At 37.0% G+C, this 17,823-nt stretch overlaps 1 protein-coding gene across 1 annotated transcript in view; it reads left to right on the top strand.

Annotated features, from left to right (window-relative positions):
• The window catches only part of LOC130917027 (calsyntenin-2-like), a 322,125-nt gene that overhangs the window by 286,682 nt on the left and 17,620 nt on the right, over window positions 1-17,823 (top strand). The window contains exons 10-12 of the mRNA XM_057838073.1: window positions 2,466-2,632; window positions 10,772-10,920; window positions 14,061-14,275. Coding sequence (XP_057694056.1) covers window positions 2,466-2,632; window positions 10,772-10,920; window positions 14,061-14,275 — 531 coding nt within the window. The remainder of the gene's footprint in view (window positions 1-2,465; window positions 2,633-10,771; window positions 10,921-14,060; window positions 14,276-17,823) is intronic.

The raw sequence follows: 17,823 nt of genomic DNA, 5'->3' as shown, positions 1-17,823 counted from the left end.
GTCAGTCTGCAGGAGTACTGTAATTTTCACTCTATAAGGTGCACCATAAGCCGCCACCCACCAATTATGACACGAAAACGGCATTTGTTCATAGATTAGACGTGACTATAAGCCGCAGCTCTCCTCACTGTATTATAGGATATCTACACCAAAAGATATTGATTGGTAAAACTTTATTTGACAGTGGCATTATAAGACTGTCATAAGACCAAATGAACCACCATGAAGCTTTGAACCAATTAGATGCAAAGCTTAATCGCTTCAAGAAGCTTCATTTGGCCATCACTGCTCCTTTGGAGGAGACAGTCAACCTCTGCTGCCTCCTGATGTAAACACTGTTATCGTAAAACTTTCCTCCTAGCATGCATTGCAGCGCTACAGGTGTAAATAGCAAACAAAATTCATGTTCTGTGCTAATTATTTTTTCAGTTACTGTTCCAGTTGTTTCATTAATTGCTAGTTATGGTATTTGATAACACTTTATTTGACAGTGGCACCATAAGACTGTCATTAGACAATCAATTCTATGACATAACACTGTCATGAGCATTAATGAATGCTCATAACATATGTCATTTAGTGTTATCCGGCAAACTTTTGAATAGATGTAATGGATCCAAACTTGACATAAATGGCGTTAGTAACATAATTTACCGCATGCATTATTATTATTATGACACTTAATGACATCTGTCATAAGCATTCAGTTATACTCATGATAGTGTCATGTCATAAATATGACCGTCTTATGACAGTCTTATGACGCCACTGTCAGATAAAGTGTTACTAAGTACCATACCATGACAAGCAATAATAAAGTAATGATTACCACAGATATTCTGTAGCGCTGCAATGCATGCTAGGAAGCATGTGTTGCCTTTGAACCAAAATAAATCAACAAATAAGCCACACTGGACTATAAGGCGCAGGATTCAAAATGAAGGAAAATTGTAGCGGCTTATAGTCCGAAAATTATGGTAAATATTTGCAAAGTTGCAATACAAAAAGAAGATGTGAGTTAATCTTTAAGTCTTACTTTTTGGTGATCATCTTACCTGGAAACAACAAATTGCATGTTAACACACCCCTAAACACTCAAAATTCTGTACGGTGGCTTATTCCTTCGATATTGAAATTATTATTCAAAAATATAGAGTAAAACATATCCTACAAAAATACACAAAATGCTTAAAATTAATAAGGCAATCAGTATAGTTTGTATAAGGTAGGTAATACGAACATTCAACTCTTTCATTCGATAAATTGAGACTGTTAAAATTCCTAACTGATTTTGAGTGGGCATCTCACAGCCCCTGCGATTGGCCGTCAACCAGTTCAGGTTGTACCCCATGCACCACCTGCCCATAGTTGGCTGGGATAGGCTCCAGCACCCCCCACGGGGGCTTCTGTACTGGCAGTACAGAAGATGAATGAATGAATCTCACAGAACAGACATTAAACCCCTCTGATTTCTGTCTTTGGGAGTAGCTGTAGGACTGAGAGTATGCAACAAGAATCGGAACTTAAGGAAGGCATCAGGGATCTTGATATGAGCCATTCATATGTCTGTTTTAAAGGATGTTTTTAATTACTTTATGTTGCGTCTCAAGAAATGCACAGAGCAGAGGAGTGTTCATCTTGAGCACATGTTCCAGAATAAAGAAGAAGAGGGTAATGGCTATCATTTTTTAATATGATGTTCTGAAATAAAAATAACAGTTGAGTACATTTTAAAAGTACACTAAATTCTCACTGTATTTCAATGACAGGAATGACCAAGCACCGTACTTTAGTATATCACGTCCACTTTTAATTTTTTTTTTTTTTTTCAAATCCATGGTTATTGCAGGCTATTGCAATACAAATGGTTGATGAGAGTATACATTACACCTGTAAAGTGAACACCTGGTCCCCCAATATTCCAGACACCTGCATTGAATGTTGTCACGTTGTTATAAAAGTGTGTATAATTTATAAAAAATATTGTGGGAAAAAAAATCAAAATTTTAAATTAAGAATATTGTTATTATTCTCACAAAAAAGTATTCACTCTGTCTATTCATTTAAAATACTAGAGAATTCTGGAGCATGGGCATTTGTCTTGAGAAAGGCCAAATGAACCTCTGCCGGGCTTTCTAGTGTTTACAAAAACTGTATATTTTTAAGTATCATTCACATATCCACGAAATATTAATTGTAGGTTTATTGTATGTACGTGTGAATGGAAGTGTTAACAACTGTCTATTTGTGTCCTGCTATTGATTGGCAAGCAGTTCAGGATGTACCCCACCTCTCGCCCAAAGTCAGCTGGGATAGGCTCCAGCACACCCACAACTCTAGTGAGGAGAAGTGGCACAGAGAATGGATGAGTGGATTGTCTTGATTGCAAATAAAAGCAAGCGTAAATAACAGATGTTTAATATTTGCTGTTGACTTGATATGTGTGTCTGTTTGTCCATGTGTAGGTGGCGAGGTTACCAAGCCAAGGTTTACTCAGTACTTCAGGGGCAGTTTATCCGGATTGACCATCCGACCAGGAAAGATTGAGAGTCAGAAAGTAATTTCCTGTCTGCAGGCTTGCAAAGAAGGACTGGACATCAACTCCCTTGAAAGCCTGGATAAGAGCATCAAGGTAGTAATAGAGAGTGTCAGGCAGCAGTATCAATGTGAATTGAAACTGCTTAATTTTGATAACGCACTACTAATCAGGGCCGTGCAGAGACCGATGGAGGGGCAGGTGCTCATAGATCAAAAGGGGCACATGAATATGAATTTAATAGACCTTACAACAACATAACTTCCAGTTTAACCAGCTTTACAGTTTAATTGGCTGTGGCTGTGACAGACTTTAATTGGGAGGGGGGGAATAGTGAATAGAAATCAACTCTGTTATCATCACTTTTTGGCTGTGACTCTGTCAGTCTTTGCCTTTTTCATTCTTCAACCTCTATATCAGGGGTGGCCAACCCTGGTTCCCGGAAGCCGCAATCCAGCTTGTTTTCCATGTCTCCCTCCTTTAACACACCTGAATCAAATGATCAGCTCATCAGCAGGCTCTGCAGATGCCTGATAACAATCCTGATTATTTGATTCAGGCGTGTTGGAGGAGGGAGACATGGAAAACAAGCTGGATTGCGGCTCTCAAGGACCAGGGTTGGCCACCCCTGCTATATCAAAATTTCCTTCCTCAACTTGTTGTTCATCTGAGAACAAGCCACATCATATGTTAACTGAGCCACCATCAGCACAGATTTTTCACAACTATTATTTCATTATTATCCATATTTGACAACTCTAGCACATGATAAATAATAAAGTAATGACATAAAATGTTATAGAACAATAACACTGTAATTGTGTTTATAATTGTTGGATTTTATACCTGAATATCCTTGCAAACTGTGTTATTCTTACCTATTTGCTCTTCACCCAGGTGATGAGGGACCCACTGCCTTTAGCAGCCTCATCCAGCTCCTTTTTTATATATACTGTATATATATATATATATATATATATATATATATATATATATATATATATATATATATATATATACACGTGTGTATACTAGACTAGTCTTTCTCAAAAAATTTGTATATTGTGATAAAGTTAATTATTTTCTGCAATGTACTGATAAACATTACACTTTCATATATTTTAGATTCATTACACACAACTGAAGTAGTTGAGGCCTTTTATTGTTTTAATATTGATGATTTTGGCAAAAAAGTCAAGAAAACCCAAAAATCCCTATTTCAAAAAATTTGCATATCATGAAAAGGTACTCTAAAGAAGCTACTAACCTAATCATCTGAATCAACGAATTAACTCAAAACCCCTGCGAAAGATTCCTGAGGCTTTTAAAAACTCTCAGCCTGGTTCATTACTCAAAACCGCAATCATGGGCAAGACTGCCGACCTGACTGCTGTCCAGAAGGCCATTATTGACACCCTCACGCAAGAGGCTAAGACACAGAAAGAAATTTCTGAGCGAATAGGCTGTTCCCAGAGTGCTGTATCAAGGCACCTCAGTGGGAAGTCTGTGGGAAGGAAAAAGTGTGGCATGAAACGCTGCACAACCAGAAGAGGTGACCGCACCCTGAGAAAGATTGTGGAGAAGGGCCAATTCCAGACCTTGGGGGACCTGCAGAAACCTGGAAATGGGCTACAGGTGCCGCATTCCCCAGGTCAAGCCACTTTTGAACCTGAAAAAGCGGCAGAAGCGCCTGACCTGGGCTACAGATAAGCAGCACTGGACTGTTGCTCAGTGGTCCAAAGTACTTTTTTCAGATGAAAGCAAATTTTACATGTCATTCGGAATTCAAGGTGCCAGAGTTTGGAGGAAGACTGGGGAGAAGGAAGTGCCAAAATGCCTGAAGTCCAGTGTCAAGTACCCACAGTCAGTGATGGTCTGGGGTGCCATGTCAGCTGCTGGTGTTGGTCTACTGTGTTTTATCAAGGGCAGGGTCAATGCAACTTGCAATCAGGAGATTCTGGAGCACTTCATGCTTCCATCTGCTGAAAAGCTTTATGGAGATGAAGATTTCATTTTTCAGCACGACCTGGCACCTGCTCACAGTGTCAAAACCACTGGTAAATGGTTTACTGACCATGGCATTACTGTGCTCAATTGGCCAGCCAACTCTCCTGACATGAACCCCGTAGAGAATCCGTTGGAAATTGTGAAGAGGAGGTTGAGAGACACCAGACCCAACACTGTGGATGAGCTTAAGGCCGCTATCGAAGCATCCTGGGCCTCCATAACACCTCAGCAGTGCCACAGGCTGATTGCCTCCATGCAATTGAAGCTGTCATTTCTGCAAAAGGATTCCCGACCAAGTATTGAGTGCATAGCTGATATAATTAATTGAAGGTTGCCTTTTTTTGTATTGACAAACACTATTTTGTATTGGTCGGAAGAAATAGCTAATTTTTTTAGATAGGGATTTTTGGTTTTTCTTGACTTTTTTGCCAAAATTATCAATATTATAACAATAAAAGGCTTCAACTACTTCTGTTGTGTGTAATGAATCTAAGATATATGAAAGTCTAATATTCATCAGTACATTACAGAAAATAATAAACTTTGTCACAATATGCTAATTTTTTTAGAAGGACTCGTATATCCCTCATCAGAGGTGGGTAGAGTCGCCAAAAATGTTACTCAAGTAAGAGTAGCATTACTTCAAAATAATATTACTCAAGTTAAAGTGGTCATCCAAAAAATGTACTCAAGTACAAGTAAAAAAATATTTGGTGAACCGGTGCCAAATAAAAACTGGGAGAGAGGTTAAAATTCACGCTTTCGGGTCATGTTGAAGGCAGCGCTTTATGTCAAATACTACATTTTTTACGGTGCTTTAAAGACACCATGTGATTGTGCAGGCTGGCATGATCAGAGAATGGCAAGCTTGCGTCTGATTGGTATAAGGGAGTCATGTGATAATTGCTGTGACGTCGTATTGGTGAAATTGGTAGAGCTACTCTTGGCATTGCTGGAAAAAAAATCTTAATATGTAGAAAAGAGGAAAAAAGTAACGACTCTTGTGTAGCTCAAAGTAGCGGAGTAAGAGTAGCGTTTTTTCTTTACAAATCTACTTGAGTAAAATTAAAAAGTATGGCTTAATAAAACTACTCTTAGGAGGACATTTTTCTGAAAAGGTTACTCAAGTAAATGTCACGGAGTACATGTAACGCATTACTACCCACCTGTGTCGCTTAACATTTTCTTACGAGGCATGTCTACGTGATAAAATATAAATCTTAAATTTAAAAAATCTGATTCACGGTGGCTTTTATTTTAAAAAGTTTGTTAATTTCTTTCGCTTTCAATAACGTTGTGAAGAGAGAGAGAATACAGAACACTTAAGAACACAGACGGCTTCTTTTTTTTTTTTAATGTGATTTCGGTGTTCAAGTAAAGTACTCGGTGGCGTGTCTGCACAGTCGGCCACCACACACATACGCACAATAAAAAAAAAAGCCCAATCAAAAGGGGCACTTTGGGCATGCAGGGGCAAAGGGAGAGGTGGTTTAGCACCCCCCCAACGCACGTGCCTATTTTATTTTATTTTTTTTTTTTTTGAGAACATGTCTCTACTCTGTTATTGTATTTATTTAATTTAAACTTTGCACTATGCTTCATTCCTTAAAAACGTTTTGCTCTACCAGTTATTTTCAATGGTATTGATCAACACTGCCAACCTTCCCAGTTCAAATGGATTGGATGTCAATCACGTCAATGCCACTGGAACATGGCTGTCAATGAGTTTATGTATGATGATCGGTGAAAGTTGGCAATCATTTCAAGTAATTTTAGTAGGAAAATTAAAATATTTAGCCATATATTGGTATCGAATATACAATAACTTATATTGATATTTTAGATTTTTTCCATAATCATACAACACCGTTATAACAGGCAGTATATATATATATATATATATATATATATATATATATATATATATATATATATATATATATATATTTAGAGAGAGAGAGAGAGAGAGAGAGAGAGAGAGATTTTGTTTCCATCAGCTATTCCAACACTAAAACAACGACCACACATCTATCATGGGAATGAAACTAAAGCTCTTTCTCATGAAATACGGTAAGATACACCTGGAATGTGAGATTGGTGACCATGGAGAAGTTTATCTCAAGAGGTTCTTTACTTTCTACGCTGCCATCTCCCATAATTCTGAGTGTGGCTTAAAGATGTCATCTGGCTAACCTAGAATAGGGACTGGCACAGCACCATGAGATGTAAATAACAGTAAAAGAGGGACTAAAGGAGGGAAAGAGCAGCCACAGGAGTACATATAGGGGTGATGGCAAAAAAAAAAAAAAGAAAGGTTAGCAGCAGAAATAACAGGGGAATGATGGAGCTTGAAGACCCTCATGGTGCTTTTAAGTGCCCAAAATCAGCAGACCAGCAAACCCTCTTTCAAGGACGATTGGCCTCAAATAACTATGTTCAAGTTGTACATGCAGGAGACAGACCCAACAAAACTATCTGTCCCATTTGATGGGTCAACACTTTTTTGTTTGCATTTTATCTTTGTTTGTTTGTTGTTGTTTTTTAACTAAAGAAAAACAGGGATCTCATTTTGCTGGGTTTTCGTATCCGAGAAATGGGGAAAACATTGTTTCCAGTATGTTGATGTCCAATATATTCGTAGAGTTTTATTTTCAATATTCGGCCCATCAAATTGAATTCTCTGAAAAAGTAGTCAATCCTTTGAAATGATGCATGATCGAAATAAATAAACAGGTGAATGTGCATTTTGTGCTCTCAGGTTTCTAGCATGAATATCGTTATATTTAAAATATGAACAATGTGAATTTTAAAAGACCGTCTTAAAAGGATCTACGGATAGAAAAACTTGTAGTTCTTAAAAGATAAACGTTATTATGAGTTAAAATAATTTGATATTGAAACCACGCTTGATGTTTTCATTTTTATACAATATGCAAAATTAATTTAACTAGTAGGTCACCATTGTTTTTGACGTTGCAGGGCCGTGATGTCACATGGTTATGCTGACGGGCTTCCAGAGTATGATTAGCGACATAAACAAGTCATCTGTTCAAGCCTTTCAATTTGAACCCGAGAGGAACATTAATGAGCATGACAGCACTGTTGATATTTGACAAAACGAGCAGCAAAAGCAAAATGAACAGGAAAGAAAGAAGGAGACGAGAGTAGGAAAAAAACAATGGTCATCTGAAATGTGCTTCACCAGCGAAACGTCTATGAGAGACGAATTTGACACCCAAAGTACTACCGTGCGCTTTCAGCTTGTTTTGTTTAGATGCATACAGACAAAACATACTAAAGATGCCTTAAGAAAATATTTAAACGTAGTAATAACAAATAAAGGTGGTTTAAATATGCTACATGACTAATGTGGTCAACAGATCGATAATCTGCTTTAAAGCTGCCACAAGAAAACACAATGCCTACATGGATGAGAGGGAAATGCATGCAAAAATTATTTTGAGACAATGAAAAGGTTATAAAAAGAGTCAATAAAAACAAAAATAGTAATTAATCTCCACTTTTAACTGATGTGCGGATGTGATGGACATCTTGCCGCATAGAAGGAATTGCAGTAAGCCCAGTAGTGTTCGTCTAGTGACAAACTACGTATTCACCCCGAGCGTCCATTTGACGCATAAAATATGGCACCCTCCGTAGATCAAAACATGTACTTAATATTATAGATTTTTAAATCATTGGCAATATTTATGTGCTTCTAATAACATATTATAATAAAAGAGAACAATTGTGGCTTATTGTAGCCTATAAGTCTTTAAGTCAGAGGTTCCCTTTAAGGGAATAGACAACACTTAATGTGAGTCCCAGTAGAAAGAATCTTTTTTAATAAAGTGAAAAGACACAGACACGTTTTCCAATATGTAATAGTGGAGAAAAATGTGACTACAGTAAAAACCAGTATTTGAAAAGCTGTTGTCTGACATTTTTAAATGCCAGGACTATTTTAGCTAATCAAATGTGAGAATCTCATAATTCCCAGCCTGGCTACACACTGTACTACTCATGATTATGAAAAAAAAAAAAACCTTTACAAGACCCAGGAAGTGAAGCTGGCTTTGTCTGAGTCTTAGACTGAGAAAGAATAAAGACAACAACAGATTAGACTGGTACAGAAAATACAATCACACAATGGCTGAATGCAAAAATGTTGTTTTGTTACATACTTTTTTTGTGTGGTGAAATCTGCATGTACCCGGCGACATTAGAGCGCATGAAACTTCCAATTTGCCAATGTAGTATTCATGCCCAATGTGTAAGTGGCAGCACAACCAAAACTTGAATTCTTTAAATAAGTATTAAGTATATAAGAGACAATGCATTGAGCAGGTTGATTAAAAACTACTTTTGACAAATCTTATCTTGGACGGTAGGTTGTGATTCAGGCTGATTTTTATTGAACTGGTGGGTTTTATGGTGTCATTTGGCTGGAGACTGTCTTTCTGAGATTGTAACCCTGGAGACAGATGACACGAAAAGTCAATTTTGCGTAGAGCACAGTGTAGAAAAAGTTTTCAATTTTTAGGGTTTACGGCCCCAAAAACATAATCTCGGTCTAAACAATATGGAAATCTGGTAAAGATTTTACCTTTTCTATACTGTGTTGTCTATTTCTTTAACTCTACATTTCAGGTTTGTTGGGTGCCTTTTTCTCAGATATTTCCTCCTTGTTTAATTCGATAACTTCAACCATCCACTTACTAGGTCTATGGCCTCTAAATGGCAACATCTTGTGTTATTTGCTGTATAGTACAATCCCAATTCACCTGTATTTGGTCTGGTCAATCCAATGTCGAAGAACTCATCCCTGCTGCTCAAAAGTCAGTTATGTCAACTATTATAGTAATGACCTTTGTACATTCAAATGTTCACCCAAATTCAAATGTCAAAAGTGTATCTTTTCTAGTTAGTATCTAGTGAGTTGACAAAGCAATGTGTTTAGACATTTATTGAGTCTGAATTGAAGGTAAATGTATATTCAACATTAATCATTTAAAAATTGCCACACTTTCCCCTTATCTTAACCTAGCACGCCAGATTGATTGTTCCATATATCCACGATGAATATATTCCACATATCAATCTGGGAAAGATCCAAGCGAGACCTGTTTCATGGGAGGAACTTTCAAACCTTTGGCTGCTGATTAAACGATTGCTCTTTTCGTCACACTCATAAAAACATTATTTCCTGTCAAACAAAAAAATTTGTGCTGTAATTTGCTCCTCCTTTAATGAGGAAATGAAGTGTATTTCAGACAAAATTTAAGGAAACGCTTAGCACTCCAACATTCTATTCAACCAGCTAGTGACTTCCTGGTCATGTCCGCAGCTCCTGCCTCTTTCTCCTGATTGGCTCAAACATAGGATAACTGAGGAAGTGGTTGGACAGTCTTGCTTTCAAAGTTACCCTTATCTTTATCCCTCAGATGCGTTTGAAGTAGTGCTGCAAAGATTAATCGATTAACTTGAGTAATTTGATTAGAAAAATGATTTTAGTTCAATTTTCCTGCTTTGAGTGTTCATTTATTTAAAGCGGTGTTGTAATGGTTTGTTTTGAAAGTCTTTGCATTTAATTTTATTGATTTGGGTGGATACACTGCTCTCCAGTGGCAACAGTGAATATGATATCACTCATTTCACATGGCTGAATTCAGCTGCTCCCTGTTAAGACCAACATAAACTAGGTTTTTGTTTGTGCTAATGTTTTTTTTTTTTTTTTTAATGCATTCGTAATTTAGTCTACATGTGTATTTAACCTTTTTTTGTGGGAATATGTCTTTGAACCATTTGTTTAGAGGATTGGAAAACAAAACGCTAGTATTTTATTACATTTAAACTAGCTGACTTTGGTATGTAAGTTAGTCAGTTGTTCTTTTGTTGTGCTTAGATCTTCATTTATTTATTTTCTATACTGTTTGAGGCACAGCTCAAATATTTTAATTTTTTGTGCTCCTTATCCGATTACTCGATTTTTTGAACTAACTACTTCATTGATTAATCGACTACTAACATAATTGATAGCTGCAGCCCTAATTTGAAGCATACAGCTAGGTTTTTGTAACTTCAACGGAAATTCAAAGGGTAAACATTTTGTTTTAAAGTGAGTCACAGCCTTTTTTTTTCACCATTTATACAGTGTCTAAATGAATGCACTTTATTCACCTGGGCAGTAATGTACACTAATCATAACTTACTGGTGTGTTTTCATAGTTTCACTTTAACCCAGCTCAGTCTATCCTGGTAATGGAGGGAGAAGATTTAGAAAACATGAACACTGCAGTGAGGAAGGTCTCCTACATAAACTCTCGACAGTTTCCCACCCCAGGAGTACGACATCTTCGTATCTCTGCAACTGTTCAGTATGTACAAAGCCTTTTAATTAACACCTTTTGTTGATGTTCTCAAGCTCTCAAATTTCCAATTTGATGATTCATATTAACATTTTTGTAAGTGTGAAGACAAATCAATAAATAGTACAATTTACACTTCCTATGTTGTTCTCACAAATTGTATGCTGTCACACTGTTATTTCCTATGTTGTTTTCACAAATTGTACGCTGTCACACTGTTTAACGCCGTTGTGTGTTAAAAAAAAAAAAAAAAAATCATTAAACGGGTAGCAGTCAAATTGGCTCAGATTTGAAGTCAAACTGTCTCTTTGCACAGAACGCCATGACGTCATGTCCGTCGGTTTCCTCTTACAGCTGCCATTAATATTCTCGAGTTTCCACCTGAGCTTTCATGAAGATGATCATCAGTTCATAATTAGATAGCATTAAAAGTTGAAATAGGCTCGTTACAAATAGATCCCAGATCTGAAAATTCAAATTATATTTAGCTTGCAAAGGTTTGCGGATGCAATGATTTTGTCCACTCATAGAATAAAATTAAATAGATGAGTAGAATGGGGACAGGGAATTCGCCCAGTCTGTTCGACTTCATCATTATTGCCAAACACATATTTTTAATATTGTATTTTTCGGACTATAAGTCGCACCTGAGTATAAGTCGCACCAGCCATAAAATGCCCAACGAAGAGGAAAAAAACATATAAGTCGCACCGGATTATAAGTTGCATTTTTGGGGGAAATTTACTTGATAAAATCCAACACATAGAAGAGATATGTCATCTTGAAAGGCAATTTAAAATAAAAATACAATAGAGAACAACATGCTGAATAAGTGTACAGTATGATAATGTTACATGATGCATGAACAACGAAATACGAATATACTGTCCTCACGAGGACACCATGGCGAAACCATGACGATGCTGGACATCCGTATAATTTGCTGACTTTATTTTGGCCGTTTTTCTGACACCATAATTTGAAGAGTGAAACTAAAAATAGAAATAATACAAATCCATTTCGTCCTCGATACCAAACAGGTTCGCATCAACGTAAATAAATAATAATTAGCTGCTATTATAGCAATGACACAAACTGTTAGCATGCGTTCGCTAGCATTAGCACATCGTTCAAACAACCACACAACTGGCTCTAAGTGTCCAGTCGCGGGTGGAAAACGCACAACAACACCAGAAAAGATGATACACACAGGCGTTGCCTCTGTAGAGCTATTTTATAGTGTAAAGCGCTTTGAGCGCCTTGAAAGGTGGAAAAGTACTATATAAGTATAACACCATTTACCATTTACCATAGAAGCATAAACAATGAACGTAGGTTCACAGCAGTGTTTCTCTCTCTCTCGCTAACTTGCCCACTCGCTCAGAGCTGCGTAGCTGTCCGTCTTCTTCTGGCGTCTGAACAAGTACAAGTGCGCCCCTACTTGGGCGTGAAAGCGCCACAAACTAAAAGCATGCATTTCAATATAAAAAAGTCAATATACAATTGAACACACATTGCCAAAGGCAGAACGCGAACGTGGCTGGTATGTTAGCATAACATAGCTATTAAGAGTTATTCAGATAACTCTAGCATAAAGAACATGCTAACAAGTTTACCAAACCATAAGTGTCACTCCAAAACACCAAAAAAACATGTGAAATTATATAATAATGTGTTAATAATTTCACACATAAGTGGCTTCTGAGTATAAGTCGCACCCACAGCCAAACTATGAAAAAAATGACTTATAGTCCGAAAAATACGGTACTCATACTAATGTTGCACTTACAGTAAATAACTGGAAATGCTTTCAGTTAGATTACTATTACTATAACTTCAATATTTTAGACATGTAATTCTAAACCCTGTTTTTCAATCTATCTGACATGTAATTCTAAACCCTGTTTTTCAATCTATCTGACACTTTTACTTTAAATTGCGGATTTATAGCGCTGTTTGTTATACTGTCTAATTGCTGAGTGCTGACAGAGCATATAACATACGGATACTGCTGATACCAAGTGTGTATGCTCCAAAATTATTTTTCAACTCAAAATACATATAGCTACTGTTGAAACATTCAGTTCAGTTTTTTAGTCTATACAGTATTACTAACGAGAGGAAAGACACTAAACCATTAGAATCTTTTTCTGAATGATACGCAAGTGGGTACTATTCTTTTACTTCTGGCTGTATGTGCAAATGCATAATCTAAGTGGCACATCACAGTGATTGTCAGTCACTTAGTCTTGGTCTGACATCAGACTTTGTTCAATAGAATTATAGCAGGGCCTAAATGGAGTCATGTGGCACTATTTCAGCTCCACAAACAGCCATGACAGAACTTGTGAGGTTCGTGGACAAAACTGGAAAGGGCACAACATACGATTATAAAGCAATTATGTTGAGTGGAACAGAAGAGGCGACCACTATGTCATTCCTTTGATGCTCCAGGCAGGCTCTATCCTGGTAAAAAAGGGAGGTAATATGGAGCTTTAGGCAGTACTTAGCATTGTTGTTGTTGTTGGAATTATTCAAATGGATTCATGCAGTTGTTTGCGTAAGCAACAAAGCAAATACTTGCTTTAAAAAAAGACATTTAAAAAAAATTATTTCTCGAGTTCAGTTTGGAGGAACATTTTATGAATCACAGATAATTTCATATGAAACAAAAGAATAAAGTATGCAATAATAAAACCTGTAGTGCCTGTAATTCATGTGGTTGTTGTTGTAAGTTTAATGTACGCAATTTTTTTGTCTTCTAAATGAATATGCATATCACTGGATTGTTCCATTTTTTTCGTGCAAATGTCAGAATCGGCATCAGCCTAAAAAAAAAGTCTGCCTTTATGTTCTTTGATATGAAAAATGCTCTGTTTTTTGATTTACCTGACTCATGAGAGATATTTGCTCAAAGCATTATTATGGATATCAGATCAGGTATCACCAATACCATTTTGATTTTACTCTGTATTCAATCGAAAAGAAAAACACTACAACTGAAATGTGCATCAAAGGCATTACATCAGGTTACAAAGGGCTCTTCAACTTGAGAGCAAGTTTGCCTTAAATAGTCGGTTCTTAGCATTTATTTATTTATTGCCAGCCATCCTCCTTAATGACACGTTTTCCTCCATGCTCCATTTTAGGTGTTTTGGTGAAGATACTTGTATCACCATCCCTGATATTGAGACAGTAGTAATGGTGCTGCAACCCAACAAGCCCAGGATAACCATCACTGGATTGGAAAGACAGAGTCGGCCTGCTTCTGACCTCAGGGGGCCAGGAGGTGTTGTGCTTTTCCGGCAGATCCACATCATCAGCACGGTCAACAGGGTAGATGATGCTGCAGCCCATAATACAGGTAACGTAAGAGCAAATGTCAAACAGTTTTTGACAATAGTATCTTCATATTAACAAACTTGCAAGGTAACAATACAAAAATTCATGATTCGAGTTGTACCACGATTCTTTACCCATGATTCAATACACAAAATGATTTTTTTGTGAAATTTGAAAAGTATTTTACAGTGGGTAGCAAAAGTATTTATACCCAGTGTCGAAGCTCAATTTCTCAAGTAAACAAAGGAAAGGTGAATTTTACCTGTTTGCATGAAAGGAAGTAGCACATATGTAACAATCCATTAGTTTTTCTTCATAAGGTGTCTATAATTTAGATAGATTTCCTAATTCTGTCTTTCATTGTTGCAAATTATTCACACCATTGCGCTGAAATTGTAATTTTGAGTCAAAAATGATTACACACTACTACTACTACAACTACTGAATCGTAGTGTCACAGGCCTAAATTTAGTCATCTGTGACAGGTTTAGGCTTGATTATGAATGAATGGATTATTGACTTGATTTTGAAAATGTTCAGCATGTTCGACCTCTTGACTATGAGGCTCCTTGTAATATCATATCAATGTGAAATCCATCTTTGTTGCCTTTCATTAGAGTTTACCTGTGACAGCCACCCGTCAATTGATTTTGCGGCGGTGCTCTTTGCTTTTGTTGTAACAGCCTTTAAGCAAATTGCTTGTTGCTGTTGTTGCTCTCACTCTGCCACTATCTCACCATCACCTCGCGACCTGTGTGTACTAGTGTGTATATTAAAAAAAAAATCAAGCTCTCATGTCACTGTGGACATCTCATCCCTTCTTGTTATATGCTACCAGCAGATGGGAATATTTTGTTTGAAGATATGTCATGATAGTATCGTCTCACATCAGGAGACAGGATCGCTTTCTGAGTTTCACGATTTCCATACACATTTAGTTACAAGCTTAATAAACAGTAGGTTTTTATCGAGGTATTAGCATTGGTGGACAGGAGACTACATAAATAGACTGTAACTTCATGACAGTAATTAGCTAAATGACAAATAATACACATAATAGCAATTGACAGTTTGGGAGAATTAAATTTCAATAGTTTAAGCACAATCAAATTGAAATTGAACAAATCACAAAATATTGATATGCATTGTCATATTTTGCGGTTTGTAAAAAAAAATGACTTTCATTTAAGTGTCTGAAATGAATGAAAACATAACTGCCTTGGCTACATATTATTATATTTCATAGATTCAAGGCCCCTTAATCACATTGAATCAAATTGTGGCAGACCATGTAATATCGGAAAATAGCATATCGTTGTCCAAAGAATCGATATTGTATTTTCATGAAATTGGTGAATTACACCCTTACTCTCTTACAATATATTGTTTTGAAATATCAAAATGACTGGTGTAAAAAAATTTAATTGAAACTACAAAGCTAATTGTGAGCTTAAACAGTGCTATGCTATTGTCCTCATGGCAGTTGCAGTTGAGGACGAGAGCCCCTTACGCCTCAGCGGTCAACTGCAGTTTAAGCTAAAAGCCTTAGTTTGAATGCATATGTGCTTGCCTTGCTATTATATTCACTCACTCCTGCCGCAGCACTTTACAGGGCTCACCATTGGGGATACAGGTTAGCCTTGAGCTCCCCACTTCTAGTACATGATACACCCTCTCACGTGCTGATGTCAGTTTAGCAGGAGACTTGCACTGATCAGCTCGAAAAATCACTCACCTAAACCATTGAAAATGAGTATTTAAATCTTCTTGTCCCTGACCGCTGTGGCAGGAACATCCCGATTTGGCTTGGCCCAGAGCTAATTAGGAGGAGATAAGAGGGTGGGAGGTCTGAGCCTTCCATTGTGAATAAAGCAGCAAAGGAAGCAGAGCAAAAAGGAGCATTGCTACAGTACTTTAGGAGTTGGTGGAGCTCTTTCTGCCTGTGAAATAGAACCGGCAGCTGGGGGGAAGTGATTAGCTGGAAGCCAAAGAAAGAAACATAGTTGGAACGAAAGAGTGAAGCAGAGAGAATATGTTGGGGACTCACATGATGAAGTTCCCTAATGAGGAGATCTTGTGTTCTCATGAGGTTTGGAGAATTGAAAAAAAAACTTTTAAGGCCATGCAATACATTTTTTAGACCCATTTAATCATTCATTCTACTTGCTTTCCATGTCATTCATTTACTGTCGACTAGGCACTGATTCATTTCCCTTTTCCATCTCTGAATAGCTCAAGAGGCTTAGTCTGATACGTTTTCTCAAGGCCAGCCAAGGTCCTCAATTCATTTGTTAACTCATAATTGTAGTCAACATTTAGCCGCTCTTCATAACTTTGTTCCAAAGTCTTTCAGTTCAATGTGACGTCAACCCTCTTCATTTCCTTAAGCGTGGGAAGTTTTGTGCTACTTACTACGAGTGTTGTAGTAAACACTGTTATGGGACAGTAAGTTGTCCACTTCAATGCAGTTTGGCAAGAAACATGAAAACCATATTGAATCCTTAAATTACAATGAGATATTATAATAAATTGTGTAACAAATGATCGTACTGTATACAGTATACCTGTAGTTTACCATAATTTTCGGACTATAAACCGCAATTTTTTTACCGTGTTAAACCTTATGGCTTATACAGTAGTCCAGTGTGGCTTATTTGTGGGTTTTTAAAGGGTAAAGAACTGCATGTATTTTTGTGTAGATAGTAAATACCCCATGATACAATGTGGCCTCTGTGACCTACAGTATATAAAAACAAATACAGTATTGGGAACCTCAGGGCACCTCACGATACGATTCACGATGCAAGGCTCACAATAACGATAATCTCTCAATATTGCGATTAGAGCTGTCCCGACTAGTCGACATAGTCGACGTCATCGATGACGTAAATCCGTCGACGAGCACAACATCCCATCGACGGTTAATGAAGGGTTAAAAAAATATATGCGTGGAAAGTTCAGAATGTCGGATGCTCTGTATGCAAGCGGGGAAAGCGGCACAAAGCCAAAAAAAGCGCACCACAGCGTCCAAAACATTGACTTATTTCAAAGAACGAAAGAGGGTACACTCTTCTGTCTTGTCTCTTCAATGCCAAGCTTGGCTGCACGTTGGCCGTGAATAAACACCTCAAGCGCCGTCACAAAAACTTTTGTTTTTTCATTTTCTGTACACCAGAGGGTGCTGCCGCCTTACTAAATAATAATGTTTCATTGACAATGGGCCTATAAGTGCTATTAGTATTGTTCTTAATGCTAACTGAAAGGTTTCTTTCATGTTATGGTTTATTTTATGGTATAGAAAATTATATAAGGTTAAAAGGTCATAAATATATACAGTATATACAGTGATTGCACTCAAGGGAGAAATTGTCAATGATAAGGTAATAAATTAAGGTAAAGGCAATTCATATAGGCAATTCATTGATATATAAATAAGGTTTAAAAGGAAAAAGGTGAAAAGTTTTTGTTAATTTCTAATTCTGTTGTTTTATTTGTGTGCACCGTAGCTCTTACAGTGTGATTACATCAAGGATGGAATAAAAGTTGTACACCATCAGTTTAAGAGACCAT

Source organism: Corythoichthys intestinalis, chromosome 6 (assembly GCF_030265065.1).
Source record: "Corythoichthys intestinalis isolate RoL2023-P3 chromosome 6, ASM3026506v1, whole genome shotgun sequence".
Lineage (NCBI taxonomy): Eukaryota > Metazoa > Chordata > Actinopteri > Syngnathiformes > Syngnathidae > Corythoichthys > Corythoichthys intestinalis.
This window is presented reverse-complemented; position numbering and strand designations above follow the sequence as displayed.